Genomic DNA, 24,175 nt, shown 5'->3' with positions numbered 1-24,175 from the left:
AACATTATTAAAGATCTTACAGGAGGGAAGAGTACTTTTCTCCCAAAATCCAGGAAGGGCAAGGAGCCACTCCACAAGTATGGCCCCTCCTCAGCTCACAAACTACTTTTTCGTTCGCCGGATTCGGCGGACAAAGGTTCCCAGCCCACCAAGGCTCCCACAGGTGGAACTAAGCGCTCCTGGCTTCACAAGCCCTTCAAGCCTGCAGACAAGCCCTCTTCAGCATGAAGGTCTGTGTCCACCGATTTTCCGGGTGGGGGGGTCATCTTCATTGGTTCACGGACTGGTGGACCTCCCTACAACTGGGTCCACGAATTGATTTTGTCTGGCTACAAGTTCTTTCCTTCCAATCTTCATCTCTCCCCGTCTCGTCTACAGGCTCTGTATGGGGAGGTGCAGGGCTTGTTCTTTCAGGGTGTGATAGCCCCGGTGCCACCATCGGAAAGGTTTTGTGGTTTTACTCCAACCTTTTCACGGTCCCGAAGAAAGAAGGTGTCTGACCAATCCTGGACCTCAAGGCCCTCAATTGTTTTGTGAAAGTACTGAGGTTCAAGATGGAATCGGTTTGTTCTCTGGTGGCCGTCCTCCATCAGGGGGATTTCCTGGCCTCCATGGACATCAAGGACGTGTACCTGCATGTTCCCATTTGTCCCAGTCACCAGTGCTTCCTGAGACTTGCGATCGGGGACATGCTTTATCAGTTTGTGGTGTTACCCTTTGACCTGGCTGTGGCCCCATGGGTGTTCACAAAGGTGCTATCTCCAGTTCTGGCGTTGCTGAGACAATGGGGGATTGCAGTCATGGGCTACCTGGACGATCTTCTACTGCGAGCGGAGTCGGGCTCTACGCTGAGGGACATTGTGGCAATCACTATGCGCACCCTGCAGGACCTCTGCTGGGTGTTGAACCTCCAAAAATCCATGTTGCTCCTGACCCCGCGCTTGGAATACTTGGGGATGATCCTCGACTCGGCACAGGCAAAGGTGTTCCTCCCACTGGACAAGCTTTGAACTCTCTGGACAGTGGTGCGGTTGCTGTTGTTCCACAAGTGGTCATCTCTACGTCTCTGCATGAGGGTTCTGGGTCTAATGGTGTCAATTTTTACCTTTCCTCCTCCCAAGCTTCTCCCTCATCTACTACACAGGATAGATGCCGAGGGGATTCTGTTTATTTTAATAGCTCCGGATTGATCCTTGTACACCAGCGTGGAGAGGCTGGTCACAGATGTCCCCTGGCAACTTCATTGTATGAGGATCTCCTGTCTCAAGGGCCAATATTCCACCCTGCTTTACCATGTCTTGGCTATTGAATGCCAGGTGCTGAAGGACAGGGGGTTGCCGACTTCTACTTCCCGGAGGATCTATCATCGCACCCTCATTTCGTATTGTGAGTCGGTGGGTTGGCATCCTTTTCCATTTCTCGGATTCTGGCCTTTTTACAACGGGGTGTTGATCAGAAGCTAGCCTTGAGCACTCTTAAGGGCCCAGTATCTGCTCTGGTGATCTCTTTCCAATGCCCCTTGGCTACGCACTCTTTGGTTCGTACCTTTATTCAGGGGGTTTGGTATGTTGCCCCCCCTGTGCACCAGCCATTGGCTCCATGAGACCTAAACCTAGTTCTCTTGGTCCTTCAGAAACCACCATTTGAGAACATTGGGGATCTTCCCTTGCTCACGCTTTCTCAGAAGGTTGCCTTTTTGGTTGCTATCACCGCCACTCGTCGGGTGTCTGAGCTGGCGGCCTTGTTTTGGAAGTCTCCCAACCAGCAACCAGCAGTGATGCCCATATTGAAACTGTGCAAGCACCTTAGTGGGAACATAGAAAAACCAACAAAGAAAAAGATATTTAATGACTATATACATACAATGGATATAAAAAAAAGTCTACACACCCCTGTTAAAATGTCAGGTTTCTGTGATGTAAAAAAATGAGACAAAAATCATTCCAGAACTTTTTCCACCTTTAATGTAACCTATAAACTGTAGAACTCAGTTGAATAACAAACTGAAATCTGTCAGGTGAATGGATATGTTTGCGCCAAACATATCTTTTGGATTTATGGCCAAAAGGTTCAACCTTGGTTTCATCAGACCATAGCACATTTTCCCACCTGCTTTTGGGAGACTTCAGATTGTTTTTGCAAAATTTACCCGGGCTTGGATGTTTTTCTTCATAATAAAAGGCTTCTGTCTTGACACTCTACCCCATAACTCAGACATATGAAGAATACGAGAGATTGGTGGCACATATACAGTACCACACATCCAGTACTTGCCAGATATTCCTGCAGTTCCTTTAATGTTGCTGTAGGCCTCTTGGCAGCCTCTCAGACCAGTTTTCTTCTCGTCTTTTCATCAATTTTGGAGGAACATCCAGTTCTTGGTAATGTTACTGTTGCACCATATTTTTTCACTTGATGATGACTGTTTTCACAGTGTGCCATGGTATATCTAATGCCTTGGAAATTCTTTTGTACTTTTCTCCTTACTGATACCTTTTAACAGTGAGATCCCTCTGATGCTTTGGAAGCTCTCTGCGGACCATGGCTTTTGCTGTAGGATGCGCCTAAGAATATGTCAAGAAAGACCTACTAGAACAGCTGAACTTTATTTGGGGTTAATCAGAGGCACTTTAAATGATAGCAGGTGTGTACTGACTCCTATTTAACATGATTTTTAGTGTGATTGCTTAATTCTGAGCACAGCTACATCCCCAGTTATTTGAGAGTGTGCACACTTATGCAACCACATAATTTTAGTTTTTTTATATTTACTCCCCCCCCCAAAAGATTTCAGTTTGTTTTTCAATTGCGTTTTACAGTTTATAGGTCACATTAAAGGTGGAAAAAGTTTTGAAATGATTTATCTTTGTCTCATTTTTTTTTTTACATCACAGAGACCTGTCATTTTAATGGGTGTGTAGACTTTTTATATCCACTGTATGCCTGGCTCTTCTAATCATCCCTGTCTTCTGTGCTCTCTGCTTCCCCCTAGAGTGCAGTACCTGTGATGGAAGCCAAGGTACTGTAACTTTTCATAATGTTGTATACATGTGCCTGTGTGTGTATGTATACATGTACTGTATGTGTGTGTTTATATATATTATTATTATACAGTATTTATATAGCGCCAAAGGGTATGCTCAGCGCTGTACAGTAGCAAGGGGGACAGAACATGAGACAAGACAGTAACAATACAATACACAAGGGGTTCGAGGGCCCTGTTCTTTCGAGCTTACAATCTAGGAGGGAGGGGAAGGTGGTACAGGAGGAAATGGCTGTGGGGGATGGAATGGTGGGAGGAGTGGAGGAGGTTAGTTAGGTGAGGTCAGGTGTTAGGTGAGGTTGGGGTAGGCTTCCCTAAAGAGGAGAGTTTTCAGGGTGCGCCTGAAGGTGAGCAGGGTAGGTGACAGTCTGATGGGATTGGGGTAGGGAGTTCCAGAGGATGGGAGAAGTCCTAGAGAAGTCCTGCAATCGGGCGTGGGAGGAGGAGACCAGGGAGCTAGAGAGTAGGAGGTTCTGTGAGGAGTGGAGGGCACGGGTAGGGTAGTATTTGGGTATCAGGTCAGTTTGGGGCAGCGTTGTGAATGGCTTTGTAGGTCAGAGTTAGCAGTTTGAATTTGATGCGTTGGGCAATCGGGAGCCAATGAAGGGATTGGCAGAGGGGGGAGGCAGATGTGGAGCGGTTGGTGAGGTGGATGAGTCTAGCCGCTGAGTTTAGGATTGACTGGAGTGGGGATAGCGTTCGTTTGGGTAGGCCAGTGAGAAGGGAATTGCAATAGTCCAGGTGTGAGATGATGAGGGAGTGTACGAGTTGTTTGGTGGTGTCTGGGGTGAGGAATGTGCGTATCTTGGAGATATTGCAGAGGTGGAGCCTGCAAGATCTAGATAGCAGTTGGATGTGGGGTAGGAAGGAGAGGTGGGAGTCCAGGGTGACACCCAGGACTTTGGCGTGTGGGGTGGGAGAGATGGTGGCGTTGTTAGTAGTGATGGAGAGGATTGGGGGGGGCACGGAGTGGGGGGAAGACCAGGAGCTCGGTTTTGGATAGGTTAAGTTTGAGGAAATGGAGCGACATCCAGTCTGATATGTCGTTTAGGAGGTGGGCGATGCGGGCAGAGAGTGAGGGGGGGAGGTGGGGGGTGGAGAGGTAAATTTGGGTGTTGTCGGCATAGAGGTGGTAATTGAAGCTGTGGGAGTGAATAAGTTTGCCAAGGGAGGAGTTATAGAAGGAGAAGAGGAGGGGCCCGAGGACAGAGCCTTGGGGGACCCCGACAGAGAGGGGGAGGGAGGGGGAGATGGCAGTGTTGTAGGTGATGCTGAAGGAGTGTTGGGAAAGGTAGGAGGAGAACCAGGAGAGAGCAGCATCCCTGATGCCAAGGGAGTGCAGTTTGGCAAGGAGGAGAGAGTGGTCAACAGTGTCGAAGGCCGCGGAGAGGTCGAGGAGCAGGAGGATAGAATAGTGGCCATTGGCTTTGGCGGTTAGCAGGTCGTTGGTGATTTTAAGTAGGGCGGTTTCAGTGGAGTGCAGGGGACGGAAGCCAGACTGTAGGGGATCAAGGAGGTTGTTATCAGTGAGGTGGGCGCTTAGGCGGTTGTAGGCCAGGCGCTTAAGGAGCTTGGAAGTGAAGGGCAGCAGGGAGATGGGTCTAAGGTTGTTAAGGTTAGTGGGGTCAAGGGAGGGTTTTTTGAGTATGGGGTGATGTGTGCATGCTTTAGAGGGGAGGGGAAGGTGCCGGTGGAGAAGGAGAGATTGAAGATGTGGGTGAGGGAGCGAATGATGGAGGGGGTGACTGGAGGAGCTGTGAGGGGATAGGGTCCACGGGGCAGGTGGTGAGGTGGGCTTCAGTGAAGACCTTAGAGACCTCCTCAGGGGTAGTTGGGCTGAAGGAGCGGAGTGTTGGGGAGGTGATGGTGTGCGGGGCATTAGGTATAGGGGGGGTAGTGCGGCTATGAGGTCGGGGGAGGGGATGGTTGAGGGGTTGAAGGAGGGCGGGAGGTTGGGTGGAGAGGTGGATTGTGAGTTGACAATGTCCTTACGGATTGCGTCAATCTTGTTTTGGAAGTGATTGGCAATCTCGTGGGTGGTGAGTGAGGTGCTGGGGGGAGGTGGGGAGAGAGCAGGGATTTGAAAGTGGAGAAGAGGCGGTGAGGACAGGTGGAGAGGGTGTTGATAAGGGTTATGAAATAGGCTTGCTTGGCGACGTGGAGGGAGGTGGTATAGGCGAGGTAGGAGTGTGTGTATGTGTACATGTATGTGTGTACATGTTTATGTGTGCGTGTGTACGTACGTGTGTGTGTGTGTACGTACGTGTGTATACATACGCGCGTGTGTGTATGTGTGTTTGTATCTGTGTGTTTGTTTTTATATGCGTATATGTATTTTACTTTTAATCTTGACCCCCTATTACTGTCCTATCAGAACTGCTTTTTTAGGACTTGTTTGTAAAAGCAGCAAGGACTGCTGCTCCTCTGAAAAGCAATCCATGCTCAGATCGCTTTTCAGAGGCATTTGACAGGTGGTAAAGAGGCAATATGTTGCCTCCTCGCTACCTTTTGTATCCCCGTAAAAAGCAGCATCAATCACCGCACCACAACTGTGTGCAATGCGCACACAGTTGTGGGGTGGTTGTAGTTCAATTCCATTCACCTGGAGGTATACTTCCAGCTGCGGCAACAGCATGTTGTTTCTGCAGCTAAAGGGGGAGAAGTTGGGGGTAGTAAAAGCAGCTCAATTGTGTGGTTTTACCTCTCTCCAATCTCACCCTTGGTTCACGTCTGTGTGGCTGTGTGTAGGGCAGCCCATTCATTTCAATGTGCTGCCTTACCCGCAGAAATGCAGGGAAAGTTGTCCCTGACCTTAGTTTTAAAATTGCACCACACCAAAAACACCCCACGTCTGCCTATGTATGGGGTACCCCTAAAGAGCAGAGCATTTGTCTGCATGTCAGGAATGAGCGCGATTTCGTGTGCGTTCCGCGACACAGCAACGTGAACCAAGCCTTGAACAGGGGTGCCTTGTGACTGAAAATACTTTTCAAGAGGCGCCCCGACAGGAAAAAGGTTGAGAAATACTGTTCTAAGCCACAGACCTGAAACAAGCAAATGAAAATTTGAAGAAAAATCTGAATTCCTTATCTCTGTACCTGCTCCAGATTAGTGACTCATATTCAATATTGAAGACAGAACATCAACATGGCAGCTAGACCGATGAAGAGGTCAATAGTGGCAGGCTTCATATCTCTCTCTGGACAGACTTGCCTTAATGCTTTGCATACCATAATACAACTGCACAAGCCCTTTAGAGTTTACTATAGATTACAGTATGTTTTGAGCATTTGCAGTGTTGGGAAAATTGCTGTTGGCTAGTGATTTGGAGTCCCTTCTTTTACATTAGATAGGCCACTGTAAATCTTCACATGTACATAGTTTGGCTGATTTTACACAGCAATCGACTTTTCACTATTCTGTTTTTTTTTCTTAATATATAACAATATTTCAAAATCATCCACTGACCAAAGACAGCACACAATATTAAGAAAAAGTAATTTCTTTTCTTTTGGCAGGTCAGAAACATCCAGATACATCTGTTCTGAATGTGTTCTCTAATTATGATTACAACAGGTCAGTGATCACGATTGCTTCTACCAGAGAACAAATAGGTGAGTGTGACACGTAATTTATTTTATTATATAATTATTCAATAAGAACAAATAATAACTACATCACTATCTCATCCCTATCCTTCAACTTAGTTTATTTGACTCCAGAATATTTACAATTTTACTGTGAGCAGCAGATAACACAGCTACTCTTTTGAAAAGCTTAGATGGGCAGAATGAAGAATGTCTTTTCTAGCACTGCACTGTTTGTAACCTACTGTGATTTTCCTTCCCATCTTGGCTTGTGAACAGATGTGGACCATGAGCAGTGATAAGTATAAACTTTTGTCTATAGAAGAGAGCCATTAGCTACTGCAAAAAATATTATAACATGTTTAATCTTTCAGAGGTTTATGCTATAGCTATACCTCCCAACTTTTGAATTTGACAAAGGGGAACAAGTTTTAAGAGCCAGAATGTGACATATGTAGCATAGCACAGCGAAAAGTGGGTGTGGCCAGGGAAAAGATAAGAATCCTACCTGACACTGGAAGATGAATCATATAAAGGTAAAAAATAGTCCAAGAAGGTATTGATCGTTAGTAAAATGATGTATTTGTGTAGCTAACCTCAACTTTTATTTTAAGTCCAGCAACCTTGCAGCTCTTGCAGAGAATAGAGTGATGAACACCAGCAGTTTCTATGGTGCAGTTCAGTAGTGTATAACGAATAGAGTGCAGGGGTCAGAAGTGCTTAATGCACAGGCCAATGTGCAGAGTACAACCAAAAGCTACCCCTCCTTCCAGTACAAATCCCTCCTCAATCCATGCCCTCCAGTGCAGACTTCTCCTCCCAGCCCCAAATCCCCGCCCAGTACAGATTTTCCACCATAGCTCTAAATTTCCATTAGCACAACCACACCCCCCCCCCCAGCCCATTTTTAGTAGAGACACGCCGGTACAGGCTACCCTCACAGCACATACCCCTTCTCAGTACAGACCCCTCCATGATACAGATCTCTTCCCTCCCCACCAGTACCCACCCATGGTCAGCTCATTTACACACATGTTCTATCATATGCAGATCCCACAGCAATTTTCATATAAATAAGCTGTGGGCACATTGTATAGAGGTAGAGATTTTGTGGGGCTCCTGTATATGGGAAAGCGGAAGTAGGATCAAAATGCAGGACAGTCTGGCACAATCTAAGACTATTGAGAGGTATGACTATAGGTTTGTTAAACTTATCATGCATGGTTATGGTAAGTTATCTCTTACAGCTGAGACACCTATGATGTATTGAGGCTGCCACAGTCTGATGCCTAAAGTGGAACTCCGTCTGGGGCAGTGCACAACTCTTCAGCACAGTGACATGCCTTCAGTGAAACTAGGACTGTTTTTGGGAGTCCAGTACTCAATGGGCCTTGGCTGTGCTGAGCAACAGCCATCCTGACTGTAGTGGTTGTGCGCATTAGGCACATGAAAGCTGTAGAGGACATCTATCTTGTTCAGGTGGCAGCCATTTTCTTTCATGGGCCCATTGATCTTACCCCCTCCCTCCCTCCTCCTCTAATCTATGTTATACATAGCCTTAACATTTAACACACTTTAAAAGAGCCTGTTATCTCAACTTAGGGACAGCAGAAATCAGCACATAGGCCTTGGTCAGAGCTGTAAACAGCTAATTGAGTCCTGGCAGGATGCCTGTTAGTTTCTACAGTATAAAAACTTTACAGATTAACATTTCCCTCTGACCTATTGTAAAACTATGTCAAAATCCGTCAGTTCTGTCTTACTTGGTTTATAGGAAAATTAAGCACTAGGAACACATAGCGTGTCATAAAATGTCTACCCAGAAAGCAGCCAGGCATGGGGGCGACCTCTCCGAGATCCCTGCCCAATTCAAAACTTAACAAAACCCACACACAATTGATAAAAATCCAGCAGGACCAAGACACTTTATTAATAAGTATACATTTGAATGGGTAAAATCATACTGAACAAATCAAGGTCATACTTGACTAAGCTTGCACATACAAAAGGGGAGATACCAGTCTCCTACCTCCTGGGTTACAGACCCATCTGAAATACTCTGTGTTTGGTATCCCTGAACACGAAATATAATGCTGAACAATAATCTACCAGTTTCCAGAATGCAACCTGTACATCCTGGATGATATTAATTTTAGTATAAAACTGTGTGTAAGGGAGGGCCATGATACAGTCATAAACATGGTGACCTCCCAGCCACCACCCCTTAAACCAGGTAATTGGTTAGAAGGTCACTGTCAACACCTCTTTTGATACCACAAAAAAAGGAAATGTCAGGACCTCTGGCAGCTCTTGTTTAACATCAACCAAGGAATACTTAACCAGACTTGAGAGAGCCACTGTACCATTTTTGCCTCATCAGTTGGACTCTGCAATTATTCTTCATTTTTAACTCCATTTTAATTTTCTGTTTCTTTATTTCTTGTAACACCTTTTTTTCTGTAAATATTTTATTTGCACCATTTTGACCTTTTCATTATTAAATTCTATTTTGAAAAGTGTTTAAATTGCCCCTAAGGCTTTTACTGCAAACTAAAGAATCCCTGTCTCTTGAAGAATGATACTGTATATGTATCTATAAATCTCTGAATATACCTGTCTGTGGTGACTGTGTTGCAGACATTTATTTTTTCATACTTGTTCTTGCTAATATTGTGAAGGATTGATAGGCCCAAAGCTATAAGGTGGCAGTTTGGAGTTTAAAAGGTTAATTGCTTAATTAACCCAGTGCCAATCGCTCTCAGGCTGTTGGCACCTAGATTGTGATTCCCATGAGATGGAAAATTTTTGTGTAGGGTGCAGCTGAGAGTGGGATTGTTAGGTAAGTGACAGCACAGCGTGAGGTTGTCCATTTCTTTGTCATAAGTTGGTGAGAAAAGCAGGGGTTGGGCACTGCGTTTCATCACTCTGACCATTATCCAAGATGTTAATTTTGTTTTCATTAAAGTTGTTTTTAGTGTTGTGTAAAATTATTATCTTTACAGCATCAGTTCCTCTTGAAATCTCTGTACTGCTTTTGCTGTTTCTACCTGTTCTAATCAGTTTTAGCCCCAATGACTATATGTAGATGGGGATGCTGACAATCATTGTGGCAGTCAGCACTACCATAATGATAGCAGTGATTTTCTGGGTTCTGTGCAGGCACTTCAGCCATTTACAGAACACCTTTTTTTCAATTCTCTGATTGGATGAGGTAGAGATCATGATGTCACTGCCCCACCTCTCTACCTAATACAATCAGAGAATGCCTTGTATTAATTGAAAAAAATACAAAGCATTCTGTGAATGGTGACTTTGCTGAGCATGCAACCTCCTATGGTTAGTGTACAGTGGGGAAGCTAGACCATTTCTATCATGGTACTAGCACCAACTACTGCAGTGATGGTCAACTTCACCAGCAGATCCTCAGGTATGGGATACGCATATTTACATTGGTTAAAGATGGACCAATGTAAATATGCAAAAAGATAATTGTTCTCCTAAAATGTTAGTCTTCCCAAAACTGATATTCCACATTTAGTGGATGTGGGGAGTAAAGCCACTAGTTTTGTATAACTCTAGTTGATTCTGATCTAAGTGATCTTAAACATGTTTGCACCTTTTTATTTAATTTTTGTATATATTTGCTGCTGGCCTCCTGCAACATTTTCAGCCATTTCCTGTCTGCATGCATACACTACAGCAGCAGCTGTATATTATTGCTTCACAACAGCTTCCTGATAGTGACATTGGTGGGCACTGGCTGTGCAATTTGTGTCAGCATGGCTACCTGTAGTCTCCACTAGGGGCACATGAGACAGAATAACAACTGGGAGACAGCTGTCACCCTATAATAGGAAGTATCTAAACAAATACTTTCAATTATTGAAATCTCATAAAAGGTTTATTAATTGGGTTTAGAACTACTTTAATCAGGAATTGCATCTTGTAGAACTCAGGTCTTCCCCCCTGCCCCAGTACTACACGGCACTACAGAGATCTCTATTTTATGGCCAAATATTTGTGGACACCTGACCATCACAGCAATATGAGCTAGCTGGACATCCTATTCCAAAAGCTTAGGCATTATTAAGGAGGTCGTCCCCCTTCCAGCTATACCATTCTCCACTATTATTGGAAGCTTTTCACATGATGTTAGATTGTGTCTTTGAGAAATTGTGCCCATTCAAGCAAAGGGGCATTTCTGAGGTCAGATACCAATGTTGAACAAAAATCTATGTTTTGTACTTGGTTTTAATATGAAAGGTGTTCTGTAGTGTTGAGGTCAGGGCTTTGTGTAGGCCACTCGAGTTCCTCCACCCCAAATTCAATAAACCATGTCTTTATGGGTCTGGTTTTAAAATCAGCAACACATTCATGCTGGCACTGAAATTACACTTACCCACACTATAGTCTAATTACCACCTGCCTGGAATTTGCATGTTCTCCCTGTGCTTGCATGGGTTTTCTCCGAGTACTCCGGTTTCCTCCGACACTCCAAAGACATGCTGGTAGGTAATTGTCTCCCGTCTAAATTGGCCCTAGTATGTGTATGTATGAATGTGAGTTAGGAACCTTAGGTTGTACACTGCTTGAGGGTTAGAGACTGATGTGAATGTACAATATATGTAAAAAGCTGCACTATATAGGTACCTGTAATAAATAAATATGAATGAGTGCCCACATACTTTGGCCATATATATAATTGATTCCCTAAATTGGGATCACCAGCAGAATCACCTAGAGTTCTACAAAACTGGTGGCTTTACTCCCGACATCCACTAAATGTAGAATATCAGTTTTTGGCAGACTAACATTTTAACATATGAACAATGGGTCATTGTAGACATTACTTATGTGATAGCCATGAGGATTCAGTATGCATACTGTAACTACTTTTCAATTTATAGTGAGCTTACCCAAGTGCTGCATGTTTCTTTTAAATTCATCTCCCTAAAGTTAAACACTGTAATGTAAAATTTTCAACTAGGGTGCCCAGCCACCTTTGGGTGCCTTGAGGTTTTTTCAGGGGTGCCTTGGCAAAATGTCTAAGAATTGCCCAAAACCTGTATAAAAGCCAGCAGGTGGAACAAGCCTGCCTTTAAGTTACACAAAGCCACAGGTTTTCATTGTGCACCATTACAACCTTCTAGCCGACTGCATCCTGGCAACCAATGACATCATCAGTTGATAAGGAGGATGTCGGTTGCCTGCTCAGCATCTCTGCTTGACCCTTCCCTCTCTGTCAGTGTTGGATTCACATTAGCTCAGTGATGGAGAAAAACTGAGGGAGAAGAGACACATTGGAATACTAGTTAGTACCAGTGTGCAAAAGTGTATTTGCTTTGGAAGAATAAATCACTTCTAATGTTGGGTGTCCTATGTGTGTGGATGTTGGTGCATTGTGTAAAACTATTTAGAATAGTTTTTTACATTTGGGGAATGGGGTGCCTCAAGACTATCCATAATTTTAAAGGGTGACTTGACTGAAAAAAGGTTGAGAAACACTGGTGTAAACTATACATACAGTCCACATACAGGAGAAACCTGATCAGAGACTAAGAGACTACCTACAGTGGTGGAATACGGGTGTGGCCATTAAAAAAATAAAAAATAACTGCTATGTGTTGAGCATTCGGCATGTCTCCAATATAAGCCATCCCCTTTTGTTTAATTCTATTATTTTGTTAAGGAAAATGACTTGGCATGTGTGCTGCTACACATCCCCAATCCCTGGGGCCATTGTGCATTGAGTTGTGCTGAGCAAGAAGTCACAGGATGTAATGAATAGGCCATAAAGTGCTGTATGACATCCCATGATTTAATAAATATTCTTTCTGTTGTTTCGAGATCCGGGAACATCATTTGTGAACATTATTTTAGCTGAGTAAGTGAAAAACAGATCCCAAGGGAATTAAGAAAACGCTGTTAATTAAATTACTTCATTTGCTGGGGAAATGAAAAGCACATAAAATGTTTAATGCTTTGCTTGGACACATGAATTTGTACATGTATTTTCTTAGCATTTCGGTGGAAAGTGTTTACATATATATATATATATATATATATATATATCATATGACAAGTATTAAACTGAATATTATTTTAAAAAACATGAGAAATAGATAATAAAAAAAAAAAGAAAGAACCGCAAACCTGTCAACCAGCAGTTAAAGATAAGACTCATTCACATGGGTGGCCAAATATGGTGGTAAAAATGGGCGGTTGGTTGAGCCATTATTTTATAACTCTCCTTAAGCTACAGTGGTGGCTGGATGGGGTTGAACACTTGTTGTGGCCACACCAATAATGTTACCCCATGTCACATGCCCCCAGCCAATAACGCTGCTCAACATGACCTATTCATGTGGCTAAGACCCCACTGCAACTGCCTTGCATCCATGATCTATGTGGTTGCTTTGTGGGGGGGTGGGCTTTTCAAATCGCCTCCCAGCTGCTTGTCAAATAACTCAGAAAAGCAATCCACTGTGGATCGCTTTTCAGAGGTATAACAGGGGTTAAGCAGGGTCACATCTTGTCATCTACCCCTCCCCAGTCTTTGTCTTTTTTTTCATGGTTGCAGGAAAACACATGCGCCTGCAAATAATCTGCAGGTGATTTTTTTATTAATTTCAAAAACCTGTTGAATTGTCACTACCTCTGCATTATTTCCCATAATCCCATAGTCTTTCAGTAAACCTGAAAACTAAACATAAAATATGTGCTTTTGCTACAAAGTGATAAAGCAGAATAGTTCAGGTACTCACTTCAGGGGGGCAGTGATGACTCGTCGCAGTTGATTTACTAAAAGCAAATGAGTAGATCACTTGGCAATTAAATTTTCACTTTGAAAAAAAATACAGTTTTTTTTTAAATATTTTTTGCCTGTGTGAGAGTCTGTTAATTCTATTCCATTTTTTGCCCATTCATTACTCTAAGGCTAGGTTCACACCTATGCAGTTTGAGTCGTTTCTGCAGTGCTTTTTGCACTGCGTTTTGAAACATGCGTTTTTTATGCTTTTTGTGCCGCATTTTTTATGCATTTTGCGGGGTTTTTTCCAACTTGTTGCTGGGCAGATAAAAACGCATCAAAAACACACTTCATGCTTTTCTGCAGTGTCTCCATTGAAGTCTATAGAACCAAAAACACAACGTTTTGCATTTAAAAAAGTACTTGACCCTTTCCAAAAAATGCGCCGGGTGAAAACGCAGAGATGTGAACCTGTCCCATAGGAAATCATGTTAAATGGACTGCTATGCGTTTTTACACAACACAATGAAAAACGCATAGGTGTGAACCTAGACTAATACATGATCTGTGAATCTGAGATGTGCAGGGCAATGTTGCTGCTCCTCTAATCATCTTCTAAAGAGTTTTGGAATGGATGTGCAGCTGTGTTATCCTACATTAGCTTTCAGTGACAGGAGCGGCCACAGTTTATCATTGTTTCTTTATTTTCCTATACCTGACTGTAAAAAGGTAGCTCAGAAAACAATAGCAGTTTTAGTCCTCATGCACACTGGACTTTTTGATAACACTGGTAACATTAACTGTGTAAAGTCACGATAAAAACGTGCGTTTTTCAGCAATTTAGCATTACCGTTTAGTGGCGTTTTGCCGCAATTAGCGGCGGTTTCCCGCGTTTGCGGTTTTAGCTTTTTTTTTACTAGAAAAAATTATTTCTTGGTCAAAAAAAGTCCAAAAACGCCGGTTTGCGGTGTTTTACCGCGTTTTGCTGCGTTTTTCAGCATTACAGTGTTTTACAGCTAAAAACCTCCTCTAGAAACCCGCTAGTCCTGGGGTTTTTTTTCCAGCCAAAAAACATTGATTACAGTCTATGTGTGCATGGACACTTAGGATAACATGCTGGGGGGTTTACTGGCTGTAGAAAAGAAATCAAAAGCCAAAAACAGCAGCTGTAAAAATGTCCAGTGTGCATGAGGACTTAAATAAATGAGGCACAGTTAATTTTCTGGGTTTCTGTGTATTAGAAAACTTAAAATAAAATTATAGCTGAACAGCTTGTTCCAAATGATTCTTAAATTGAAAATGTAAAAATATGTTTTATTAAACGTACATTGTCTATGTATTGTGCATTATTAGCTAAGAGTATTTTAAAGGGCCAGTCTGCCCAAATGGATATTTCAGATGTAGGTGGAGCGAGCAACCTTTTAGCTTTTGGTGACTCCAGTAATGACTCCCTGCCATTCTGGCTCTGTTACCACCTCTCCATTGAAGTTTCGGTGTTGATACTCCTCCTACAGCATTCTCCAGGGTGCAAAAAAACCCACAGTAGGTGACTGTATGGCCACATTGGGTGCGCAGAGCAGGACACTCAGTGCAGAGATCTCACCACCGTAGTCACTGGGAAGTTGCATTATGTGATTTAACTTTCTAACATTGACTAAAACCTACAGATATTAGTATCACTTTTGGTGAAGTAATATTTTAACAGGCAAGGCTGTCCATAAGTTTGTTAGTAGGCCACATTCCACAAGTTGGGGATAATAGTAAAATTAATAGAATAAGAATAGTAGAAATTACTGTGGCTAATTGTACTTCTCTATGATATAGAGGACAAGCTCCAACAGCAGCAGGTTTCTGTGCAGATCACAATACCTGGCATTCATATGCAGGCATCAGTTCATTCAAATGGCTTCTTCCTCCAGCAGCTTAAACTACAAGTTTCAGCGTATGCAAAAATCCACCTACTTCCTTACCTTTTTTAGCTCCCTTGATACAATCAGCTGCCCCCATCCCCCTTACCTTACTTATACAGGTCTATACTTTGACTTAAATGGGACAGTGCTCCCGCAGTTTGGTATTAATACAATTGGGTACAGCCCATTCAAGTCTATGGGATGTTAATGCACAGGTGGATGAGGTAAGAGTATGGATGTGTAGTGATAGGAGGATCACAGCTAATTGTATTGAGAAGGGCATTTACAGTGTTCAAACTTTTATTTTTTTTTTTACTGTGCAAGTTGGGCTTGGTTCTGTCACTTTCATCTCTTGCATGTTCCTCCTTTAATATTGTGAATTGACTCACTGCCCTACGGGAAGGTCAGGTTTAAAGGTAATTATCTAAGCTGCCATAACTGAACTCTTTTTGATCCTTGGGCTGCTGATGCTTTGATGGTTTCTAACTTGCTGACTTGGAAACACTAGAAAGAAAGAATTGTGACACTTATTTATAGCATACCAGAGAGAGCCAGGTAACAAGCATTTTCAGGAGGCCAGCAATGGTAATTCTCATATGAAAGTTTTACTTTTAGTTTTGACTTGCCAAAAGGTATGGTTTATAATTTAAATCTAGTTGTAATATATAGTATCTAATACATCTAATAATTTTTCTAAGGCCCCCAATAATTGAAAAACATTTGGGATCCTAGTCCCTGGCTTGCAGTAAGTATTCTGAGAAATGCAGTGTGTACTATTAAGAACATACAGACTGTCATGGTAGATCTTCTAGCACTGATTGCTGTGTTTGATGTGCTGATATTCTTTCATTTAAAACACACATGGAGCATTCCTATAATACGTACATTGTTAATAGAGGATTGGAGTAGGTACATGCAGACAAAATGCAGTGCTGGATAAGTGGAACTGCATATTTGTTCCATGAGGAAGTGTAAAAAAGTATATCACGGATGATAGTGGAAAACAGGCTACTAGCTAGCACAAACTGCAATGGATGTTATGAAATGTTTGCCTGTCAATTTCTTATGGTGATTTCCGGTAACACTGTTTTATTTGGTTTTCAAGACAAAAAATTTGATAAACTAATAAACCAGTACAGAGGCAAATACATACATACAAAATTGTATAACACAGCATAAAACAAAAATGTACAAAAGAATACCATGAGATATGTCCATTTCTAAGGCCTTTTGTGAATTGCTATACCAGCCCGTAAACGAGCCAATAAGTCTGTAGTGGGCACATGACTTGGGTTCACTATACCATAAGGTAAGCTTGAAGTTTGAGCAGGCTAAAAGAGCAGACAGAAAAAAGTTTGAAGTGAGAGAGAAGAGACAAGGTGATCAAGACATGGGACAAGTGTGGGGTTTGAGTATGGGAGGTTAAATCTGGGGGAGTGGGTTTAAGCGGATTTAAACCTGGGGTGGTTTCATAGGTAACTTGAGATACAATGCTGTTCAATGAAGATATGGTGTATGGAATTCAGGAGCCCCATACTTTCCAGAATTTGCTGTTGGGGTAACCTAAAATGCTTAGGAGTTTTTCATGGAGCAAACATGAATTTATTTGACTTCTGCCATCATGGGAGTATACTTATTTTTTACAAGACTTGGCCAGGGGTGCTTAGCTTCTAGGAGAAAAGGTTGCTAACGTTTGTTGGCTTAACATCAGACTATCTATAGGGTAGTGGAAATGGCTACCCATAAATTCTTGGGGACAACAATGTAAAACTCATACGAATTAAACCAAAGATTCTGAGCCAGTAAGGGACTAATTTTGGTCATGTCCACCATGTATGGAGCATGTCTGCCTTGTCACTCTAACCTCTTTTTATGATTTCTTAAAATACATGTAAGTTACATGCTAACATGTTATAAAAATCTAGGGTGTGTATTTAATTTACTATAATATTAGTGAGTCAGTCATTGACATGAGACATTCTTACAAATAATAGTATTTCTTTTGAACTGGACACTTGTTGATGAATCTCTGAATTTGTGTCAATATAGGTAAATCTCTTGTGTCTGCTTGTGTGGAAGGCTTTGCATCTATCAACCTATCTATACATGATGGAATACATCCATGTCTCGGTGCAATTGACTTAGTACCCATCTATCCTTTATCAAGTATAACACTGGAGCAGTGTGGAGATATTGCAAAAGGTAAGTTCTGCTATATGATACAATAAAACTATGTCAGTTATGCTATGAGGGGATCCTGGATCTTGAGTGGTTACCGGCTAGCCAGATCCTTCTTCAATTTGTCAACTTTCGTAGTTGCCTGTTTTGAAGATCATTGAGTCATTTCGGGTTTGGGCTAAATAACTAACTAAGATCAGGGGTGGCCTCAAGTGGAAGGTCTACAGTGTGTGTTGTTTAGCCTGTTCAATAAAGCTCACTGGATTTCTAAGACATCATCAGTGTGCAGCCCATTTTCTTTGATTTGGAAACTAGCTAGGATCAGTTTAAAAGTTTTTAGGCAATCGAAAATTTTATACCATATTCTAATACATGTTTTCTTAATTAGAATTAATATCATATTCAACAAAACACAGTGAGGTTGGTTTACTAAAGGCAGATAGGCTGTTCACTGTGCAAGGGAATTGCACTTTGCAAGGGAATTATCCCCAGTGCTTTGTGAATTAGGAGAAGCTCTGCTGGTATCCATCATCCAATCATGTGGTTGGATAGTGTTAACATGGCATTCTTTTCTATATATTGGGAAGAGTGTCCCTCTTGGAAGATTCCCCTCGCTTGCTGTCTCAGTGGCCACTTTCTCTCTGCAGCAAAAAAAAAAGCCTTCCAAATGTCCTTTTCCAGTCTATCCAAAACACACAACTAAACATTTGGACTGAAATTCCTTTTTAAAATGGAACTCCAGGCAGATAGTTAAAGTAGTTCCAAAGGAAAAAAGGTTTTTTACCGTAATGCATTCTCTGCATTAAGGTAAAAACAAAATTTTAATAGCAAACTCCCAACCCCTCCGTAACACCCATTTACACTTACTCAACCATTCTTGATCCAGCGGTGTCCTGTCTACAGTATCTCTTCTCCCCTCTACCCTCTCCCACAGGCTTAGCTGAAAACAGCATTGGCCCCAGCTGCTGTCAGCCAAACTCTGTGAGAAAGGAGCAGGGGATAAGGTCAAGTCGTGCTGTGTGTGTTTGTAGATACACAGCCCAGCTCGTGAGCGAGCCCGCACATCTGCCACCATAGCAAGCATTTTCTGTGGGGGCAGACAGAAGAGGAGGAGCAGAGAGCACCAGCAAGGGACCCCAGAAGGGGAGGTTTAAGTTCCCTCTGTGCAATACCATTGTAGAGAGCAGGTAAGGGTAAGTAAAACATATTTGGTATTTTAATTTAAAAAAAGCTTTACAATCACTTTAAATATACATTTCAAATCCATATATTACCTGACAGACGATTTGCAAGTTTGACCAGCAGTTGTTGTCACTCACCTCTTCTAGTCAGGATGATCATTCTGCTACTTCATGGCTGACTGCCTCTTGCCTTGTTTGATAGTGATGATGATTCTGTTGCATTGCCAGGGATCAGGTCACAGCACAGAGATGACATAGGTAGCCACGAAGCTAAACCAGGAAATAAGAGTGTCACCTGTGATGTGCAGTGTGGTGTAACAGGTGATTAAATCATAACCGTACCTTATCAAAATTACAAATCCTTTGGCAGAGAAAACAATAAGGCCTCAGGATGCCTCACTGCCCCTGCTGCACTTTGGCCACAGCACGGGCACAGTGTAGTGTACCCACAGTGTTTGTGCGGGTTGGCTGCGCTCTCCCATTGCCTTCTATTATGTTGCACGGTTTGGGTGAGCTTTCAGAAAGCTCACCCAAAATCCTGCTGACTGGAACACCTGAGATACCTGTTTCCAGTATCTTGGCTATTTAGGACATGTAAATGAGACCTAAAAATACAGTATGTATTTTACCTGTTTGTTTATAATGTTTTCTCCAAAGGTGAAGTGTATGTTTGGTAGGAAACTATGGACTATGAAGCTGTGAAATGTTTTTAGGCACCCAGTGATATAGGAACAGGGACACACCCTTATTTAAGGCACTGCAGTATATTTAAAGGTACACATGTTTATATGTTGTCATAAACATGCATGTAATGCCCTATAGTGTTTTTTTTGTGCTCATAGTTAGAGGCTGGCAAGAATCCCGGGTATAAGTCAGTCTGGGAATAAGTCAGCAAGGTTACTTCAGGTTAAAGTTGAAGGGCTCTGCAGGTCAGTTCTCCGATACCCCCCCGCTCTAGAAACTTGGAAACGTTTCTAGAAGCAGTGAGCGGGGGTGAGGAGGGACTGATATGCATTCCTAGGAGCATCTGGCTAATCCCCAAGCAGGAGGCCTGGCATGGTGGCTTGGTCAGCCCTTAATTATTAGAGAGCATGGTCAGCAGAGGAGTCAGGTGGAATATGGAGTGAGGAGGTGCTGCTGTTGTGGAGCCTGGGAGAGGGCCCCAGAAGAGGGGAGTCTGCCTACAGGTCAAAGCTGGACAGAAGAACCTCCACTGTCCCACATTCTTCTGGGGAAAGACAGTCTTTTAGCAGGAAAAGACACAGCCCAGCATAAGACCTGAAACAGCTTCAACGTTTTAAGCTGAAGGAACAGGGCAGTGTGAGTGCTTCTACACTTCCTGGGCCAAAAAAGGAATAGGGCGGTCAGGTGCAATACCCATCTAGTTCTCCCTGGGACTACATTCTTTGTGGGTCTCAGAATCCTTTGCCCTGGGATACTCGCAAGACAGCCAGGTGGATGAGGAAATTTTCATCTGGGGTCTGAGGAGGTTCACTTAAGGGGACCAAGTGCTCTTTGCAAAGACTGTGTGCTAATCTGTCAGAAGGGAAGTGTCTCCTGAAGGGGTAGAGAGCTAGGATCCCTTTGTTCTTTTGTGATTTTTTTTTTCTTGGATTCTTGGTATTTTTGTCTAAGAAGTTGTCCTCCAAGTTGCTCAGTTCCATTGGGCATCCCATTTATTCCTAGACCCCATCCAAGTTGCAAACCCCTAATAAAACATCAAAAACCAAGCTCATGGACTGTTTACTGATTTTGGATGAAAGTGTGGAAAATGCAGCTTATCCTTTAACACAGGAAGTAATTACCTACCTATTTTAAAAACATGTTTGCTAGCCTATGCTTTATTATTATTATACAGGATTTATATAGCACCCACAGTTTGCGCATCGCTTTACAATATAAAGGAGTCAGTACAATTACAATACATTTCAGTACAGAAGGAATAGGAGGGCCCTGCTCATGGAGCTTACAATCTAAAGGACGGGGAGATGGTACAAAAGGTGATAGCTGCGGGGGGGGGATGATCTGGTGGAGGTGATTCAAGTACAGTTCTTAGGTGGAGGTGGCGTAGGCTTCCCTGAATAAGTGAGTTTTCAAAGATCGCCTAAAGGCAGACAGAATGGGGGCTTTCATTAAAAACTGTAATGAAATTGTTTTTATCATCCCATCCATATCTTTCTATTTCATTCTCTTTATGTGCAAAAATGACTGTAAGAGTCAGAAAACCACAAGATGTCACTATTGTACTTGTTCTTGCAGCTTGTTAGTGTGTTTGTGATCTTGAAAGTGCTTCATAGCAGCAATTACATAGAGGATTAACTTAGACATAACACAAGGCAGCGTACATTAATCAGCACTGGTAGTTACCACTTACTAGCTCTAAACGCCTAGTGAAGATTAGTGGCATACAGCCAAAGCTACTCAGAAATGCATGAACTGTTTTGTGGAAAATACAATTTTTTTAAGCAATTTTTTTTCATTGGTAAAGTCAGGAAGTGGGGCTGTACTTTCCATATGAACTTATTTTAGTTTAACTATTGCATGTATATTAATATGTGACATTTTATATACATTATCATTTAATGATTATCATCTATAACAAAGGCCAACACACAGTTTGGTACTTCGAATGTTAGACCTGGTCCTGGGCATATTTGACCTGCTGATTCCAAAAATAACACCATGTTTTCCCTATCAGCTCTATTTTTTAAAATGCAGCAAAAATGCCATATATCACTCTTCACTCTGGTTGCCTGTCAAAAATCAGGATATTTTAATTTAGTGTTTTATTTAATCTCCTTGTAGCATGAAAGAAACATAAAAAAGTAGCCATAACCTCTACAGTGCTTGATCTGAAAAAATGAAACAATATAAGTGGTGATATACACACATACCTCCTATGTGATCATAACTGTAATGCAGATAATAACTTTCAAATCCAATGTTTCTGATGTAAAATTACAAGTGGAAGTACATTAGCAATCTCATTATATCTGCTAATTTGTAAATCAAAACTATAATCTAGGTAACAGAAGAACAAGTTGATCAGCAATATCTTTCCAAAAACTGGCTAAAACATTATATATATTCAACCATATCAAAGAAACTAGAGCTGATGTATTTTAGCCAATGCATTTTTCTGAAACAGCTCCCCAAATAATCCCAAGAACAGGTCTAAAATACAAGAATTATTTTTTTTTGGCCTGTGTAATTGAACTGTGACAAAATGTTCCTGTAATCTGTCATTTCGCTATAGTAGATCTCAGGAGCAATACAAGATTATTTCAAATATATAGTGGACCCTATTTTTAAAAGTGTTTGAAGGAAAATAGTTCTTGTATGCCATAGCAAGCAACCAACTAGGCTCTTTCATTGTGCACATTAGATATGAAACAGCACTGATTACTAATAGAAGGTAACCAGAACGGTTGTCTTTCAAATACCTTATGAACAAAGCCCATAAGTGTTTATTCTACATCTTGTTTCATACCATCCTCTCTTTATATTTACACCAAACCTTATTTAGGTATTGCAGAAGAACTGGTCACACTTGTTCCAGGCTGCAGTGTATTTCTTTTTGGCTATGCAGACAGGCCAGACATGAGGAGCTTGGCAGATAAGAGAAGATCTCTTGGATGGTTTAAGAAGAAATCAGAAATCCACGTGAACTCACTACAAGCTGATATTGGGCCACAACCATCACAAAAGTATGGGATAACAGGTTAGTCTTTTGGACCCATCAAAACAAATATGACTGTTACTAGTTAACGGGGGAATTAAATTAATTTTGTGGCAAAGTTAAAGTGATTCTAAGGCTAAAATGTTTTTTACCTTAAAAAACCCAGGAAGAGAAGGTTCAGGGCTGCTCTACGCAATACCATTTGCACAGAGCTGGTAAGTATAACATGTTTGTTATTTAAATTTAAAATAAATTGCTTTTTAAATATCTGACTATAGTCATAATTTCACCAAAGCAGTAACTCTTACTTTGGTGAAATGTGCTTAAAAATGCTTTTGATCTTTGATGGTAGTGAAATGCCCTTAAATTCCCAATAGAGGCAAGTAAAGAAATGTGTATATGCGCAATATCCAAATACATTCTGTTTTAAGAAAGCTCTCCTTTTTTCTTGAAAATAATTTTTTTTAAAGCTATTTTTTTATGTTAAGGGTGTGTTATGTGGGTGTATTTAGGGTGATTTGTTTTAGTTTGTGTTATGGTTTTTCTTATGTATTGATAATTATTTGTGTACCATCATTTTACATTTTTTATTTCACTTTTTCTGCTGTTTGTTTTTTTTGTTTCTGTGGAAAAAAAAATTAAGCTGTTGGTGCTATTTTGTTGTCACAAGAACAGGTCCAAGATAGTTGAAAGGAGCTTCAACAACATTCAGGAGCAAATATAAGCCCTTTGCACTTTTAAGACAAAAAACTTTAAAGTACATAAGTCCCTTGAACCCTCTCATAGGAAACCCGAGCTTTCCACCAGGCATCCAAAACCATACATTTTTTATATGGAACACCCTCACCCATATGCTCTGCTTTAGAAGTGGGACATCTCAAATCCTTAGCTTTGTTATTATCTCCATCCTCTGCTATAGGTGGCCACTGACTGTGTTATTTCCAACTTCATGATTTTTTGTTCTTCGCTACATCGGCTGGGGTACCTAACACATCTTTTTCCTCCATTCAAACATCCTTGCTACCACCCTACTGGGCCAACGCATTTGTTTTCCTAGCTGTGTTGGTTATTACTTTTGGGAAACCTATCCCACAGGACCTCATTATATGTCTGAATGGGAAAGAGAACCTTATTGTTCCCTCTCTGACTCTGAGCCCCTCAAATCTTTTATTCTCACACATACATGTAACACAAGAAAGGAGCTTTAAACTCTTAACTCGTTGGTACAGGTGCCCCTTTCTGTTACACAGAATGATACCTTCCATCCCAGATACCTGCTGTAAGTGTGGGGAGAACAAGGCTACCTTTTATCATATCTGGTGGGATTGTCCACACATTCAGCCCTTTTGGACAAATGTCTTCTCCACATTCTGTCAAGTCCCACAAACATCTCAAGTTGCCTTATTATTGATATTACCAGGATCTGTTTCTCGCATTAAGAAGGATATTCTCCAACTTTTCTTACTGTGCGCTCACGTGGGTATACTGCACCATTGGAAATCCATGGTCTGCCCTGCATTTGCTGAATGGACTAGGGAATTATGTAATATCATGGAAAATGTGAAGGCCCAGCTGTATGAAAGAACAAAAATTCACTGCGAAACCTGGCATGCCTGCTTGTTTTACATGGACTCTGAATGCTTTCAGTCTTATCTAAAGTTTAGATCTGGCCACCATAAGTTATTATGTCATTCGCCTTGGATAAAGGTGACTGGTCACGTGCCCAGAATCTTGTGAATGTTGCTTATCTTCTCTTTGTGTTTTTCTTTCTTTCCCCCTCATGATGCTCTTTATTTCTGCCAGTTTGATGTATCCGACCATGCATTGGTGGTCCCTTATGATCAAATCT

At 41.8% G+C, this 24,175-nt stretch overlaps 1 protein-coding gene across 2 annotated transcripts in view; it reads left to right on the top strand.

Annotated features, from left to right (window-relative positions):
* FTCDNL1 (formiminotransferase cyclodeaminase N-terminal like) overlaps nucleotides 1–24,175 on the top strand; it is a 64,334-nt gene that overhangs the window by 19,720 nt on the left and 20,439 nt on the right. Inside the window, exons 3-6 of one of the 2 annotated variants that reach the window (XM_089672905.1) lie at nucleotides 2,993–3,019; nucleotides 6,562–6,657; nucleotides 17,338–17,490; nucleotides 22,174–22,368. In XM_089672905.1, the coding sequence (XP_089529031.1) occupies nucleotides 2,993–3,019; nucleotides 6,562–6,657; nucleotides 17,338–17,490; nucleotides 22,174–22,368 (471 nt within the window). The remainder of the gene's footprint in view (nucleotides 1–2,992; nucleotides 3,020–6,561; nucleotides 6,658–17,337; nucleotides 17,491–22,173; nucleotides 22,369–24,175) is intronic. The other variant, XM_089672914.1, reaches the window with a different exon arrangement.

The sequence above is a fragment of the Staurois parvus genome, unplaced genomic scaffold (genome assembly GCF_062004578.1).
Source record: "Staurois parvus isolate SC_StPar_1 unplaced genomic scaffold, SC_StPar_1.0 ptg000011l, whole genome shotgun sequence".
NCBI classification, from domain to species: Eukaryota; Metazoa; Chordata; class Amphibia; order Anura; family Ranidae; genus Staurois; species Staurois parvus.
Note: the sequence above shows the minus strand (reverse complement) of the source record. Positions and strands in the feature narration are given on the sequence as shown.